This window comes from Pygocentrus nattereri, chromosome 16, assembly GCF_015220715.1.
Source record: "Pygocentrus nattereri isolate fPygNat1 chromosome 16, fPygNat1.pri, whole genome shotgun sequence".
Classification (NCBI taxonomy): domain Eukaryota; kingdom Metazoa; phylum Chordata; class Actinopteri; order Characiformes; family Serrasalmidae; genus Pygocentrus; species Pygocentrus nattereri.
Genome location: NC_051226.1, coordinates 23,841,261 through 23,856,553, shown reverse-complemented (window position 1 = coordinate 23,856,553; position 15,293 = coordinate 23,841,261). Strand labels below are relative to the sequence as shown.

Below are 15,293 nucleotides of genomic sequence, written 5' to 3'. Positions count from 1 at the left end.
AAAAAGAAAAAAAAAGGTATATTCTTGAGCGTAAAAAAGAACAAGGAGACTCATGTCATCTTATAAGTGTTGACTTGTTACTGCGTCTAAAAGGAGCTGCTTTTCAACTCACCTAAAGACTAATGTGAAAACATGTGGCATACTGCAATGACACTTTGGACATTTTTTAATGCTCATTATACATAGTTGGATTTCTGAATCAGTCAGATGCTCTGACAAATGCACTTGTTGTATTTTTTACCATTAGCCAATCTAACAGCTGTTCTTCTACTTCACCACCTAGTTCACGTATCCCAAAGTGCTCCAATCTAGCGTCCCTAACCAAGTTACCTACCTGTGTAGCTGCTGTAGTTGGTGTCTCGGCTCACTGTAGGCCGCTCATGGTGCTGGCATTGGCCTGGCTCGCTTTCCAGAACCTCTTCGAGGCGCTCCAAAATGCACAGGCGATCCGTGAGCTCCTGAACGCCCAGCCACTCTACAACAGGAAGGCACTCTCACCAGCTAGAACAATGGGGGTGGGGACCACAGACAACCAGAGGGGCTTTTTCGAGAATATTGAAGCGGGTGGGGGGTCAGGAATGTGAAATACAAGGGGGTTACGTATGTTTCCTGGCCGTGACAAAACTGAAAAAGAAAATGCCCTTGTTTTTTACCCCCTTCATGGTCATGAGAGACCCCTGCAGCTGTGTGGTCAGGCCATGGCGGGACAGCACCCTCAACTTCTGAACTGAAGTCAGTCAGAGGAGTTAAGAGTTATTGTGGGTTAAGAATAAAGCATGACTTAGAAAGCCTGGTTCCAGATCAGTGGGTATGGGGGGGTGGTAGAGCCAGTGGGAGAAAGGGCTAAATTCAAACACAGGATGTGAGGATGTGCATAGTTTTAAAGGGGGATTACTCAAGGGGATTCAAACTGCTCTAAGCTAAATAATACAATCACTATGGGAACAGTGTTCTACTCAAGCTGGCGTCTAAAATTGTACAGGCATTTTAGCAGGAATCAGTGGAACAAAAGTCTTTTTGAAAGCATTTGGGCCACTGATATTTCACACATTAGGGAGAATTTGCTTCTCTCCATAAAACACAATTATTCCAGCAGATACATTGACATTCCGAGGGCAAGCCAACTCAGTGCCTGCCCCTAAACAAATAAACTCATTTTCTTTTAAAGACTTAGGACCACATGTGGAGAACGATCCAAGCTGTCTTGATTGTTTCCACCATTAACAAGCTCCTACAGTAAATCTCAGATGACATGGTGAAAGTACACAACTCTGTGTCGCCGTTCAACATCAACAGAAACAGATCCCTGAGCCTTTGAGACCTAACCACACAATCAGCTGGAGTGGGACAAGACAGCCCTCCCTTACTCAAGCACCACAACAGCTTGTTTAACTGCTTGCACAGACATACACATGCAAGTTTGTTTCTATACCTTGACAGGACATAGAGTCAGACATATATAGCACACATATTTTATACATGTGCGATAACATCAGAATCATATGAGCCTTGGTTGATCTTTGCTTAAAAAAAAATTGGCATCAGACAGATGTTTAGGGCGACTGACATTACTAACCATTATTTGATGTAGGTGGGCTACTGTGACTGCATTTTTGTCATTTACATTCTAAAATGTTAATACAGGTAGATTTACTCAGAATATATCCATTTTACAAATGTTTACGTATGGGCACCTGCAAGTATGTTCATGAAAATTAACAGATATCAGCACTGGCTCAGTTTCAAAATATGTTCTATGCCTACCCTTAGCTTAACCTCAGTAACCAAAAACAAATCCTTTCAGATTTACAAGAATGAAGTATGTAGCTTTTGTAAACAGCACTTCACAATATAAGCATCGTTTTATTAGTCCTGACATTGTAGGTTGGCCCTGTTTTTCTCTGTTTTTCCTACAAAGTGAGGACGTTAACACACACAAGAATGATTCAGGCAGTGTCACAACAACTAATCATCCACCAAAACTGATGAAAAATGACACCCAGATGGCTCATATCCCCACACCCCCGACGGCTGACGCTGGAACTCTAAGTTCCTTGACTGTTTCAGATAAACTGTTTATTCCGCAGCCAGAGCAGCCTGGAGTGAATTCATGGAATCCAGCATTCCGTGGAGTCCACAGATAGGTCTCCGTACGCACACTCCTGAAGTCTCTGACCCCGTAGTCTCATCACGGTTATGTCAGTGACACACTGCACTGACAGTTTAAGTACAGGCTGAGGCATGGAGTGTGTCAGGCCCAGCAGTGAGGACGACAAAAATGGGAGAATGTTTACCTTTCTGCCCGCTGGCTGTTTAGACAGAAACCCCACCAATCCACTGCCCATGGACGGGGAGATTTATTCCAGCGTTTTTACGCAGTTTTGAAATGTGTTTGCACAAGCCGTTTCGGTACCAGGATCAAAAGACTGCTATATGAGAATTTACAGTATAACTGCCACAGGCTTTGGTAAATCAGGGCTACGACATGTTTATGAAGCAAATCCTTGCTATATTTAGCCTTTTCCGCATTTCAGGTCAATTAACTTGGCTTAAGTGTTATTGAGAGGCATTCTTTCATCCTTTAACCACAAAGCAAATCACAAAGCAAAAAAAAAAAAAAAAAACACAAAAAGCCAGAAGCCAAACAGAGATATCACTCACAAATTCTCAATATTCCTCTTCCAAAGATGCTTTAAATCCTTAAGAACTCCACTTAGCAGTCAGACGTGTGCTTCACTCTTCCTTTCACACAGATGGGACTGCCGTTTGCTGCTCTACCTGCCACATTCCTCCAGGTGTGGCTGTGAGGACAGGTGAGCCTGGAGCGGAGCCAAGAACCTCTCCACGCCCTCATACCAACCTGCCACTGTAACTGCTGCTGCCGAAAAGTTCCTCAATCAATCCTCATTACGTATCGGGTGTGAAGTACGTATCTGAGATATGACCAATTTATGGCTTAAGATTTTCATCACCAAAAGGAGAAATACCGAAAGTGAACAACTGAGGTGTATTTAAAATAATTAGCAGGGCTATGAGAAGTAGGTTGTAACATACACAAAACTTTCACCCGCACAAAGTCTGCATCTAGTTTGTTGACACACACCAGATGTAAAAAGCAGCTCAAACACAATCCAATTAACTTTCTGCTGAAAAATAGATCTACGCCAAACACGTTTAAGTACTTTAGTCACCCTCTTTGTGATCCCAAGAAAATCTGTTTCCCCACCAAAGCTTTTACCATCATTTTGGTGTAGAATAGTCCTCCTGTTTAGGTTTGACTTTGACTCTCTAGTGTACTGATAAACGAGAACAAACAAGGGCTTAGGGAAATAAAATATAGGGAAAATATCTAATTGCAGCTTTCTGACCAATAATGTGACTGCAATTTAAATTAATTTCAATACAATAAAGTTTATTTTCCAAGAATGCCTGAATATCTTCTAGAGGCTTGAACGATATGTACTGTGCCAAACAGCCAGTTATTTATGGTTGTGTTGCCATGTAAAGTGCACAAGGGTGTTTGACTGCTTCTTATTGGTCTAATCCTTCTACAATCAGTTCACAAGCTCTGTGATATCAGGTTTAATTTCCCCACTGCAGTCATTTTTACTTTCAATTTATAATACATGTGATTTACATTACATTACATTATTATATTATATATATATTAAGTGTAACTACATACCTGCATAATTAATGGAATAGTTATAAAACATAGTATAAATCACAAGTAATTAATTAAGAATGTAAAGACTATTTGTCCTCCTACAAAACAAGACTGTACACACAGCAGTAGCTTATTATCCAAACTTCAAATGATAATCTACATAAATAAAATCTGCACTTCAGACTAAATTCCCCTGCTTATTTTAATGAGTTACAAGTGAGAAATAATTAATATAAGCAACATTCTTTTGGTATCTATGGGGATAATTGTTATGGTCATTATGCTGAGGCCATTATAGGCGATTATTGTAATGCTGGTGTATCTGAGACAAGACTTAAAACAGACAAGTCATGTTGCCCTGAACATATTGCCTTCCACCTGCTCTGAACGGTAAAGCAATCTGACGGCAGGTGACAGAGATACAGTTCTCAGATATGGGGTCCAAGCACCTGGCCTGCTTTTCAAACACCCAGTAGTCACTCCAGCTTCGTTTTCTCACTAATCGCCTTTGGTCTCTTGCAACAAAGAACCGCTGAAGGGAGTCAAGAACAACATGGGTGCTGGGCACAGGTGTAGACCAGCACTGGCCTCTGCTCAAGCTATCAAAAAGAGGAAGAATGAAAGAAAGAAGGAGAGAGAGGACAGAGAAGAAGGGCCACACAGGCCGAGAGAGTGACACCGAGCCAACAGCTCCGGAGGGATGCCAAAAAAGCCCAGGCTGCACTCTGCCAGACAAGTTCAAAAGGCGAAAAGAACAGAGGCAGAGCTACTTCCTCTGGAAATCCCATGACTTTAAAAGCAATAAATCAGCCTTGACAAGAGTTTTAAACACTTTTAGGCCGTAAAGAAAGAGTCTTTCTGTTTAAGTTAGATTGTGGCTCTATAATGTACTGATAACTGAGAACAAACAAGGACTATTCAAGCACTTCAGCATAGTCTGATATGAATTATGATAAAGGGTAATGATAATTACTCAGCAATGATCAGACTCTTCTACTTCGTATGGGCCTATTAATGTATTATGGCCACTTCAGAGCCAGGTATATGATTACTTCCTTGACATCAATAAAGCAGTCTAGCTATTTTAATTTCTAAGAGCACAACCTCAACTGTACACTCTAATTGCCTGGACTATAACCTGGATTTAGAGAATGTCCGGTACATTCTGAATGGAGCCCGAAGTTGTGTAAATATTTACCCTCCATGCACAAGTTTCCCAGGGCCCCCACGCAGACAGTGTTTATTCTAGTAATACAGCAGGAATGCAGCCCAGTGTAGGCTCAGCACAGTTTTGCAGCTGGCACTAAGTCAAACGGACCCTGAGTAACATCACCTGACAGTACAGTTCCCTCCTGACCTAATCACTTGAAGACAGTTCAGCTTCTCCATGTTTCAGTGATGCCGACTCCACTTCCTCAGCCATAATCAGAAGGCTTTCAGAAGGTTTTCTCCAACTGTGGCATAACATCAAATTTAAGGCTTCAAAACAGTGATGCAGCACTGCTCCTTCTCCACCAAATTCCATGGATACTGTTATCATGATGACACTGCAGCTGACTGTAAGCACATCACATGTTTGATTGGTCATTGAAACCACTTCCAAAAATATTCAACCTTACACTACATTCCACTGACTTTAATGTGGTTTTGCAATGTCTCGGCAGCTGATTGTTGTATGAGTCAACTTACTGAATACAAACAATGCTTTTGTGCACAAGGAAGAACTCAAAGGCCTGTTGTAAACAGCACTATAACAGCGGTTTTATACATTTACTGTAAATCGCACTGCATGAGATGCTTCACATAAAATCTTGGCCAAATTCTGCAGCAGGCAGTTATGCTCAAGAAAGCTGCAATTCAGATTATAAGTCTACTGGCAACAGGTCTATGATACAAGAAACTGATGACATTCTGTTTGGGTCATCCATTGTTACAGCCCTTAACATAATACTGGAAATCAAATTATGGCTAAAAGGGCAAGTTTTTGCAATCACTAATGACATCTATTTAAAATTTTCATGAGAACTGTGTCTAAATCCATATACAGATTTTTACTGATTACTGTTTAGACTTGCATCCCAGCAGCAACTACACTCCAAAACTTTGCTGTCAGGACTTTTTGTGTTTAACGTCTTTAGTCACAAAGACCTCTTATGTTAAGACACAAAGAAAGTGATGAGTTGCGATTTACTTACAGAGAAATATTCTAGAGTGTAAACATGTCTTTAAACTTGAAATACAACACACTTGCAATTAAATCACAATGGTTAGTGTTGACATTAAATATATGTTGTTCTTTTGTATACCTACTTTAACTGTCTCTAGATGTATTTGCTGTATTCCTGCCAAAAGACCAGGATTTGGTAAGAATCAACGTCCAACTGAGGCGTTGCCATCTTCTAAAGCAAACAACCAATGCCTATTGTCCCAAAAACTTTCCACTCATTCTGCACACGTAACTCAATGAGGGAGGTTTCAAGAACTCATCCCCCTAGTTCTATTTATCTCATTTTTCACTAGGATTTTCCGCTCCATTGTCCTGTTTCACCCGTTTTGCTTAACTGTAAAGTGCAACGATGCATCTTGCCTGGGGCACCAACGGTAAAAATGCCTAATGTTAACCAGCAGTAGGGGCGCATTCCAGAAGGCTTTGACTTCTGACATAGCAGCATAATTCTGAAACCGGAACACAAGGGGAAACGACTGGAAGACAAGTGTGACCTCACAGAGCCTCTGCTGAGGTGGAGAGAAACTTTCTGATAGATGAAACGCCACCCCCACCTTTCACAGGCACTGTTTACATAACAGTGGAGCTTCAGTGGGGCCTTCCAAATGTTTAATGAACTCCAGAGGGCTCTCTTACACATTCAGAATACTTTTATGATTTTTCTGGGGCATAATTACACTGACAATGTTGCTATGGGAGAGTTATGACAGATGTGTTGCAAAGGAGGGAAAGAAACTTAAGACTTAGTTATGCCAAAGAAGAAGAACCACTTTTTGGTCCCTAAATGACCTTTCAGATGTTGGTAGTTTTGAAAAACTCACTTGAAAACACTCAACTGAGAGATTCCTTATGGAACCAAAAGTGGTTCTTTTATGGCATCGCTCCAAAGAACTGTTCTGCCTCTCTTAATTTTAAGAGTATAATGTTTGAAAGATAGAAAAAGCAAAAGTGAGCAAAGAAAGAAAATAAACTGAAGTATGGCTTGAGAAAGCAGAAGCATAAAAAGAGAAAGAAAGAAAAATCTCTCATTAAAGTTTAGAATAACAGTGCGAGTGCTGGAGAAGGAAAGAGATGGGGATAGATAGTGGGGATAGAAGGGGAAACTGAGAAACACATGGCAGGAACAAAGCAGGAAATGCAGCATTCCGATCTGGAAAGGTCTGGCGCTGGGAGCGTGGAGAAAGTGTAAAGCACAGAATCCCTCGGTGTCCATTACGCCCAGCTCAGCTCAGGGAGATTCTCACACTGCCAGACTGGAAAAGAAGTAGGCCAAGAAAGTTTGACACATCTGCTCTCTCTCCTTCTCTCTTTCTCTCTCTCCATTTCCATGTTCATTGCTCTATGTCTTCTCCACCATAATCCACCTTCCAGCATTCGCCATGATTGATTTCAGGGGATTGTGTTCCATTAAACATGCAAAGGACTTGATGGAAAGTCTTTACTGGGAAAGAGCAGAGGACAACATTTGGGGCAGGAATACTTCAGCTAGCACTTGATTTAATGCCATGGCTTCAGTTACTTTGGGGCTGAATCTCCTATATTTATATGATGTGCTTCACATTCTTTGGTTGAGGTCAATCTCACACATACATCAACAGAGACATAATCTGCAATTATTTTTCAGTAAAATAATTCAACGGTCACTTTAAAGCTCTGAAATGTCGAGAAAAGGTTAAAAAAAATCAAAGACAAAGTATATAAGAGACGTAGCTCTATTAAAGAACTTTGGAATAATAAACTTCTAGAACCTGTGCGCGATTATGGTGGAGAGAAAAATCCAGCATGAGTAACCAAATGACTCCCTCTATTTCTCTTCTCCCTTCATTCCCTAACTCCAACAAACTCTCTATAATGTGGTTTTCTCCCCCCACAAGTCCCTGATACAAGCCCAAGTATTCGGAAACACGGCATTTTCCCCCCTCGCTGCCTCTCAGCCCCCCTCTCCTCCTCCTCCCACCCACTCCCACCATCCAAAGCCTTAATGGAAAGCATGTGGTGGAGAGATGAGATTGCTGCTTCATCTCTGTCACTGAAGCTGTGCGCCAATTTCTCTCTTTCTCTCAGCTCAGACCCTTTTCCCTCTTGCGTATTGCCAGAAAAAAAAAAAAAACTACGAAAGCAGAATTTACGACTAAAATGACAATTGACACAGTGATGACTGTGTATGACACAGATGCGCAATACAGTCATGGAGAAAAATGCTTCAGAACCCAAAGTGTTTACAGTGAGGCCTTGTTGATGTACTCAGCTTCACAATTGCACACTCCCACTCCAAGAACTACTCAAAACCACAAACAAGGAAAGGGGCAACTGAAACTGCTTTTGGATCACTCTGACAATGGGGAAGGTATGCTGTTTGACAAGATCTAGCCAATCTTAACTATGAAAAACAGTAGAAAAACATCACACATCTTCTACACAGTTTATGTTTTGGCTAGAGCTAGGAAGTATCACTGTAATTTAATTCCACGATATTTCCAAATACATCACACTGTTTAATAAACTCATGCTTCCTGAGTTCTTTGACTGTCTTCAGAAATGTCATACAACCCTCACATAGATTGTTTGGTTGACTGTTTCTCAAAATTAAATACTTAAGTAAAATTTACGTATTGAAAATGTTAACCACACAGAAATGACAATGGATATTTCATTTACATTTGATGTACTTTGAACTGTTCTTTTACAACGATCTGAAGTGCCCAACATATAACATACACTGCAGTTAAGTTTTTGTTATCCATCAGTGGCGGTAGGACTATGAAGAAAATAGTCTAAGTGGTGATTTAACTAAGACCTGCATGCTGTCCTGTTGTGTACCAAACTGACCCGTCTCTTGTTGAATGAATATGTGGAATATGTGGCTTACCTTATACAAAAAACTCAAAGAACCTGGTAAGTTAAGCTTAGTCCAAGACCACAGCACACTGACTTCCAGTTTTTAAAAAAAACTATGTAATCCACTATTAGGCTTAGTCTGTGTCTTGGAATCCTCCCCGTAGTGACACATCTCAGCCGAGACGTGATTAATGCTTTAGTGGAGCTACGTGAAAGATGCTGAACCTCGCCCGTGTGATTGTGTCTGAAACACGGTGACACATTCCACCACAGATGTGTCTGTCTGCGCTGTCCAGGGTTGAGCGGGTGCGTGCTGAGCCACATGGCTCTTCGGGAGGCGTTGGGTTACTCAAGCTCTTGGGCAAGTAGTGAGCACTCTATATAGTTCCTTTCTTTTTCACAAAACAATGCTTTTTGTCGGAAGACCACAACAAAGACTCGCCAAAGCTTACAGTATACGGGTGATTTCACTGTCAGCTAAGGCGCTAAGGTCAAAGAGGTCATCCTGGAAAGATTCAGAAGGACCAAGCCTCTGATTCTGTGGGCCTTAGTCAAGTAGATATGAGTAATGCATATTGGAAGAATGTGGCGTTATGTGTATGCAGGTCTACTTAGACAGATTCTCATTCAAACACTTTTAATTGGCTTTGACTATGGTCTACAGCTCTTCTCCCCTAGAACACAGGCTCATTGTAAAACTTCAATAGAGGGAGTACAGGCTTTTTGGAGTTGCAAAAGCTCAGTGGAAAAAAAAAGGCATTCGGGTGATTTCTAGGCTGAGTCAGCAGGCAGAACTTTGGCCTCGCGCAAGAGAGGGAGAGGGAGAGAGAGAGGGAGGGAGCAAAGGAAGAGAGATGGAAAGAGAGATGGGGAGAGAGATGGGGGGAGATGGGGAGAGAGAGAGAGAGAGAGAGAGAGAGAGAGAGAGAGAGAGAGAGAGAGAGAGAGAGAGCGCTGACATTCCTGCACTGTGAGTCAACGCCGCTAGGCACTTTTCTGGCGGACACTCACTACCTCTACAACTAAACAAAGCCCTAACTCACTTGGTGCACTGTTCCGACGACAGGAAGAAGGAAAAGAGCGTCCGGCTGCACCGTGTCCAGATTATAAAGCTGTGGGTTAACTTCTCATTGTGCCTCGAGCATTACTTTAAATGACGTCCATGGCAACCACACTGTTAAAAATAACAGGGCCAAACAAGGGTTCTTTGCAGCGATGGCACAGAAGTCTTCAATGGACGGTTCTCAGGAACTGACCTGTTATGTGATGTATGGACGGGAGTTCTAAAAAAAAAAAAAAAAACCTTGATTTGGTGTAAAAGCTTTAGATTAGATAGTTGAACATTTTAAAAGGGTCATCACACTTTAACATCTCACTTAAAGAACCACCCACTGAGTTTTCTCTATGGCACTGAATCCTATTTTTAAGACTACATGGAAACCGTTTAGAAAATCAAGTCAACAAAGCTTGTCGTTGATACGAAATGCAGCCATTAAACCCATCATAAAAGCAGCAGCAAGGCTTCACTGCTTGGAGCAGTTAAGAGGGCCCATTACTTTCACCTAATAAAGAGAAGCACCCAGGCCTGCTGCACATTCCTCATAACTTAATCTCTTGCTTTGATTTCCAATAACACATGACTGCATTCCTGCCCTATGTAACGGTGCGTATCTGTCTGCTTTGCCTTACACCCCCACCCACCCCAACAGCATTCCTCAGAGAGCATGGTGACATCCGTCAGAAGTAACTCCGCTGATTCCCTCTGCAGCCTGGTTAATTATTTAACAGTAATCCCTTCATCTGAGAAAGCAAACTGAGAACCTTCCATTAAACTGCTTATACAGTCTAACTCAGTCGCACTGATACAAGCTTAACAATCCATGGCTCAGCCACTTCCCCTATGAGGTACTGCTCTGAGCATCACTGTCAGAAGAGAAGAACCTCTGAGAAACTCATTCAGTGCTGTGCAGCAAGCTGGCTTCCAGATGCATAGCAAGTTCACTGAAAAGCAGCAAATCCACTCAAATCTTTTGTATGGTGCTGATCACACTAGTGATGGGCTACAGCAGCCTTGAAATGCTGTTGGTAGAATACAAGGAGTTAACATACTACCAAAGCAGTCAACTGAAGATGCTCAACCTAGTAACACCAGTATCACATTCATTCATAAGATTTAGGCTGGGATTTGTTGCGACCACTTTCAGGCCAAACAGTGGTCTCTTGAGGATAAGTTGGTCCAATATTAGCACAAAGTCAGTCCTGCACTGTTATTACAAGTTTTCGTTGGTGAAAGCCTTAAACATCAAGTCCACCATTTACATTAGTCTCAATCTTTCTAAACACGTTCTATTAAGAGATTCGTGTACACGACCTCGCAGCCATTTACCTTCTTCATACAGCCCAGCTCCTCTGCAGGCTCCTGTAGACTTCCATAGACTTGGACTTCATTAAAAGTCTATTCGTGTTGATCCCTATTGCTTAACTTTAAAGCAAAGTTAGGATAGAGACGCGAGCGAGATCGCCGGCAACGTGGGCAACTTTTCTGTCTTCTTTCAGCCAACATTTCATGCTCTGCTCGTCTAAAAACGACTTGTTTTCGCTCTAGAAAGCACCATGAGAGGAAATGCATGGAAGATTAGCCCGGGCATCTAGTTCTAGTAGGAGGCCCAGCCCCTTTCTCAGAAGCCGGGGATGTTCAGGGGGCTGGGAGAGAAATCCCTCCTCTCTTTTCCTCTGCTCTCCTCCTCCTGTGTGAGAGAGAGCGAGCGCCGCGTCTCCGTTTGGCTCCTGGCGACGTCGCTCAAGCGATAAATAGCAAAAGCGACAAAAGGCTTTTGTGTGTTTGAAGCAGGGCGCTCGCGCTGCTTTACTCCTCACACACACTCGCATAAAGAGCCCTGAGAGAGAGAGAGTGTGTGTGTGTACTCCCACCCGAGCTAAACCGGCAGGACTCCTGCTCACTCAGCGAACCCGTAGCCACAGCATTCCTCACAGAGCTGAACACTAACGCTTCTGGAGAAAGCAAACTAATAACATGACAGGGAGGTTCAGTCTACAGCCTGAAAACGTGACACAAAATCAGACAGGCTTTAAATTGAGGTTGGCATATTAATGTTAATAGCACTGCTGTTAAAAGACAGAGATGCCCACAAGTCATTTCATTTCCAGTTAAAACGGTCACTAAGTACAAGTTATTCATTTTTAGCAATGACAAAGCCTCAAGAACTACATTGTATTTAGTGCGTCCACTCAGCCTTTATTAGTCTTCATTGTCCTAAAAAATCTGCAGGGATGTTTTATACACCTCCTTTAGTCTTAGAGTTTGGTTGTATTTTCTGCTTCACAGCTACTCATCCTTGCACACCTGCAGCGTCGTCTTTGCACAGGGAAAGGATGGAGAAAAACACCTGTGGATTTCTTCCAGATCAGAAGTGAGAGTGGAGCTTGATTTTCTCCTCTCTCATCTCCTTAAAGATGAAAGCTTTGAATAATGTTTATCGGATTGTGATAGCTTTGGTGTTCTACCAGGCCTTGCATAGTTGTTGAGTCCCATTTTCTCTTTGTTTTAACTGTTTATTTTGAAACTCTTGCTTCCTTTTTACTTATTTTTCTCTGATTTTACTTTCCTTATGCAAGTGCTTATCCTATATCTAATCTCTTTGGAAATATCTCCTGACAAGCAGACCTTGTACCTAATGGCCTTTTGACTGTAAATTAATAAATGGTCTCTGACTTTTGCACAGCACTATATAAAATGTTTTTACATTAAATAATACTGATATTAACTAAGACACAGCTTTCCTAATACTGAGATAATACAGGTATAATCTAAGTATATTATCTAAGGCAGGAAAGATGCCCTGACATTTGTATATATACACTGTATGTTAAACAGCATTAATATTAACATGTTTATTCACAGACATATTCCTATTGCTGTCATGCAATAGTTGATCCAGGCCTCTTGTATTTGGGTCTTTAGGCTTTTTAAAGGCTTGTTCATGATTCCTCTGATCGTCTCCATCCATCGTACTGCGATGTAACCAACTGTTACAAACATCAAGTCTTCTCTAATGAACTGGTTCTTCCTATGGGTGGGTGATATGACGATATTTTATCATCATGCATCAACTTACAGTATGCTTTTCTGAGCATAGCATGGATATCGTCAGCACTTAAAGAACGTTGACCACCATCGTGTTTTATTTCAAAGACAGCTTAAGTTGTCTTGTTTAACTGGGAAACATTGAATAACAGTTAATGTGACTACATAAATATTAGAGTGTTCTTAGATAACTCTAATGCCTGTTATTTTGAACATGTAATATTAACAACAGAGCACTTCTACTGCCTTAGATCATATTTTTCTAAAGCAGGAAGGTTTACCCTACGTCATATATTCATATGAACTTGCACTGACTTTGCTAATATCACAATATGACAAGAGTTTATTCATCAAGCCTTTTCTGAGAGCCTATGACCTGCCCAAGGAAGTACAGTATGATATTATCTGTGCTCAGTGGACAATTTTTCTCTAATCTGCTGACGTCTGCAGTCTTGAAACACAACAGCACATGACTGCATTTCTGAAAAATATGATACTGACATTAAATCAATAGTATGTGCTCATAAAATGACTCTCCCCTCCTCCCTCTGTGTGAACATTACTGAGACACAAACATGAAAGGTTTAGTCTTCAAGCCAGGCCAGCAGCTTTAAGCACAACTGTTATGACTGTCAATGGCAGTATAATAAAACCAAAACCACACAAGAAGATAAAAAGCAGAGCAGTGACAACCTTACAAATATATCTTTAGAAAAGACAAGCACTAAAGGCCGTTCTGTAAAGAAAGGCAGTGGCCCGGATGAGCAGCCATACAGTGGTCCCAAAGAGTATTTGCACACTTTAACACTTGGTCCATTGGCCAACTTTAAGATCTTAAGGTCAACAAAATGTTATTACTTTCAGAGAAAAAGACTTTTAGCATCAAAGTGATGGAAGAGAAAGCCTGGAGGAGATTTCTAACCAGACCGAACTGTAAAGCACCAAGGTCAAGTGTCAAGGACTGGGGCTTTTACAGGTTTACATTACATTACTATTACAGGTCTGACTTATAGTTTACTGACACAATGAGATTAAAGCATTTTGAATATGGCACATATGTAACTACCAAAAAGCTCAAGAGCTAAAAGCATAAACCAAGTCTTCTCAGCCTGTTTTGAATCCTTGGTGGATAGATGTACAAACTACATATCACATAAAACTTTTATACAACGAAAAAAAAAAATCACCTAAGAGTGAATCAGTGATTTCCAAAAGCTCCAGTCCAGAAACTCCATTTTCTGTGAAGAAAGAAAAGGACAGATTTTAGAGTCATCTTGCACAATGTAGACCACTCACACTGTTACTGTTCGTGTTGTGCTTAGGTACAGTGGTCGAGAGCCCCCTTGTGTTTAAAGGTGGAACACTTGGAAGCACTTTTGTCAGTAAAACAGTCGAAACCACTGCGTGTTCATTCGCTACTACTGTTTCTGCTTCACAGAAAAGTCACCAAACTTTACCTAAAAAGCTCTGCGCGTAATGAGGAAAGCCAATCTTCTTCATCCACGCAGAAACCTGGTCTGGTTTCCAGTCCTCGACTGAAATCATGGCTTCATTCGCGACCTCGCTCTCTCGACATCCCTTTTCTTAGAGACAAAAACAAGATCCTTTTTTCAGTTTGTCGCGTTTGCAGCCACATTTCATTCAAAGCTCACATCAAACACACACCCACTCCAAGTATGGTGGCCGAAAACAGCCACCCTCGGCTCTCCTGTGAGATTTCACTGAACGTGGCTCGTGTTTCTCGACACAGCGGCACAGTGAGCGGACGCTGCCGAGCCCAGCACAACACAGAAACCCTGGGCGACTCGCTCACACCGCGGCGCCTCGGCAGACACGAACAGCCAGGGTTTGCTTTCCACACTAATGTGCCCTTCTTAACCCCAACTAAAGACACCACGGAGAGAAAAACACCCCTCTATCCCTCTTTCTCTCTGCCGGCGCTTATTCAGCACAGCACGAGCCTTTCGTGGCACGCGCCCGGTGGTTCTCTCGATAAAAGGAAACTCAATTCAGAAAGTTTAGAAATGAAGGACTTACACGTTTTACACTTTACAGGCCTGTTATTATCATCTTTATTTCAGTCGTATTTCAGTACGCAGCTTACCTTTCTCCTTTTTTTCTGCGAAAACCCGCCTTCTTTTCTCTTCCCCAGCTGTTTAGTGTGTACTGGCGTCACAGCAGCTCACCTCAGCAGGTGAGGGCGGACCTTACCGGCGAGTGTTGCATTATTGGACATGTAGTCCGGTGAAAAGAACATTCGACGAAAGGCATCAGCCAACATCCCACAGGGAGAATGAATGACTGGAGGCTGTGAATTTAAACTCTATTACTGACTGACAAACAGTCACCAGTGCTGAGGACTAACAGGTGTTTTCCCCTCCTCTGTTGTCTGTTGATTATTGATTGTGTGTTTTTTTGTAGTTTGTCTGTATTATTTGTATTTATTGTTCATCTGT

At 41.8% G+C, this 15,293-nt stretch overlaps 1 protein-coding gene across 8 annotated transcripts in view; it reads right to left on the bottom strand.

Moving 5' to 3' along the window:
* Nucleotides 1-15,052, bottom strand: part of amot (angiomotin) — a 34,019-nt gene extending 18,967 nt beyond the window's left edge. For 2 of the 8 annotated variants that reach the window (XM_037545845.1, XM_017704342.2), the window contains exons 1-2: nt 11,119-11,508; nt 335-475 (exon numbers count right to left, since the gene is read on the bottom strand). Coding sequence is in view for 2 of the 8 variants with exons in the window: in XM_017704341.2 (XP_017559830.1) it covers nt 335-475; nt 14,025-14,075; nt 14,295-14,382 (280 nt within the window). In the remaining 6 variants the exon portion in view is untranslated. Of the gene's footprint in view, nt 1-334; nt 491-2,661; nt 3,529-9,775; nt 9,968-9,988; nt 10,016-11,118; nt 11,509-14,024; nt 14,076-14,294; nt 14,421-14,941 lie in introns of those variants that run through there. The other 6 variants (XM_017704341.2, XM_037545844.1, XM_017704345.2 and 3 more) reach the window with 6 other exon arrangements.
* Nucleotides 15,053-15,293: the final 241 nt, after the last annotated feature.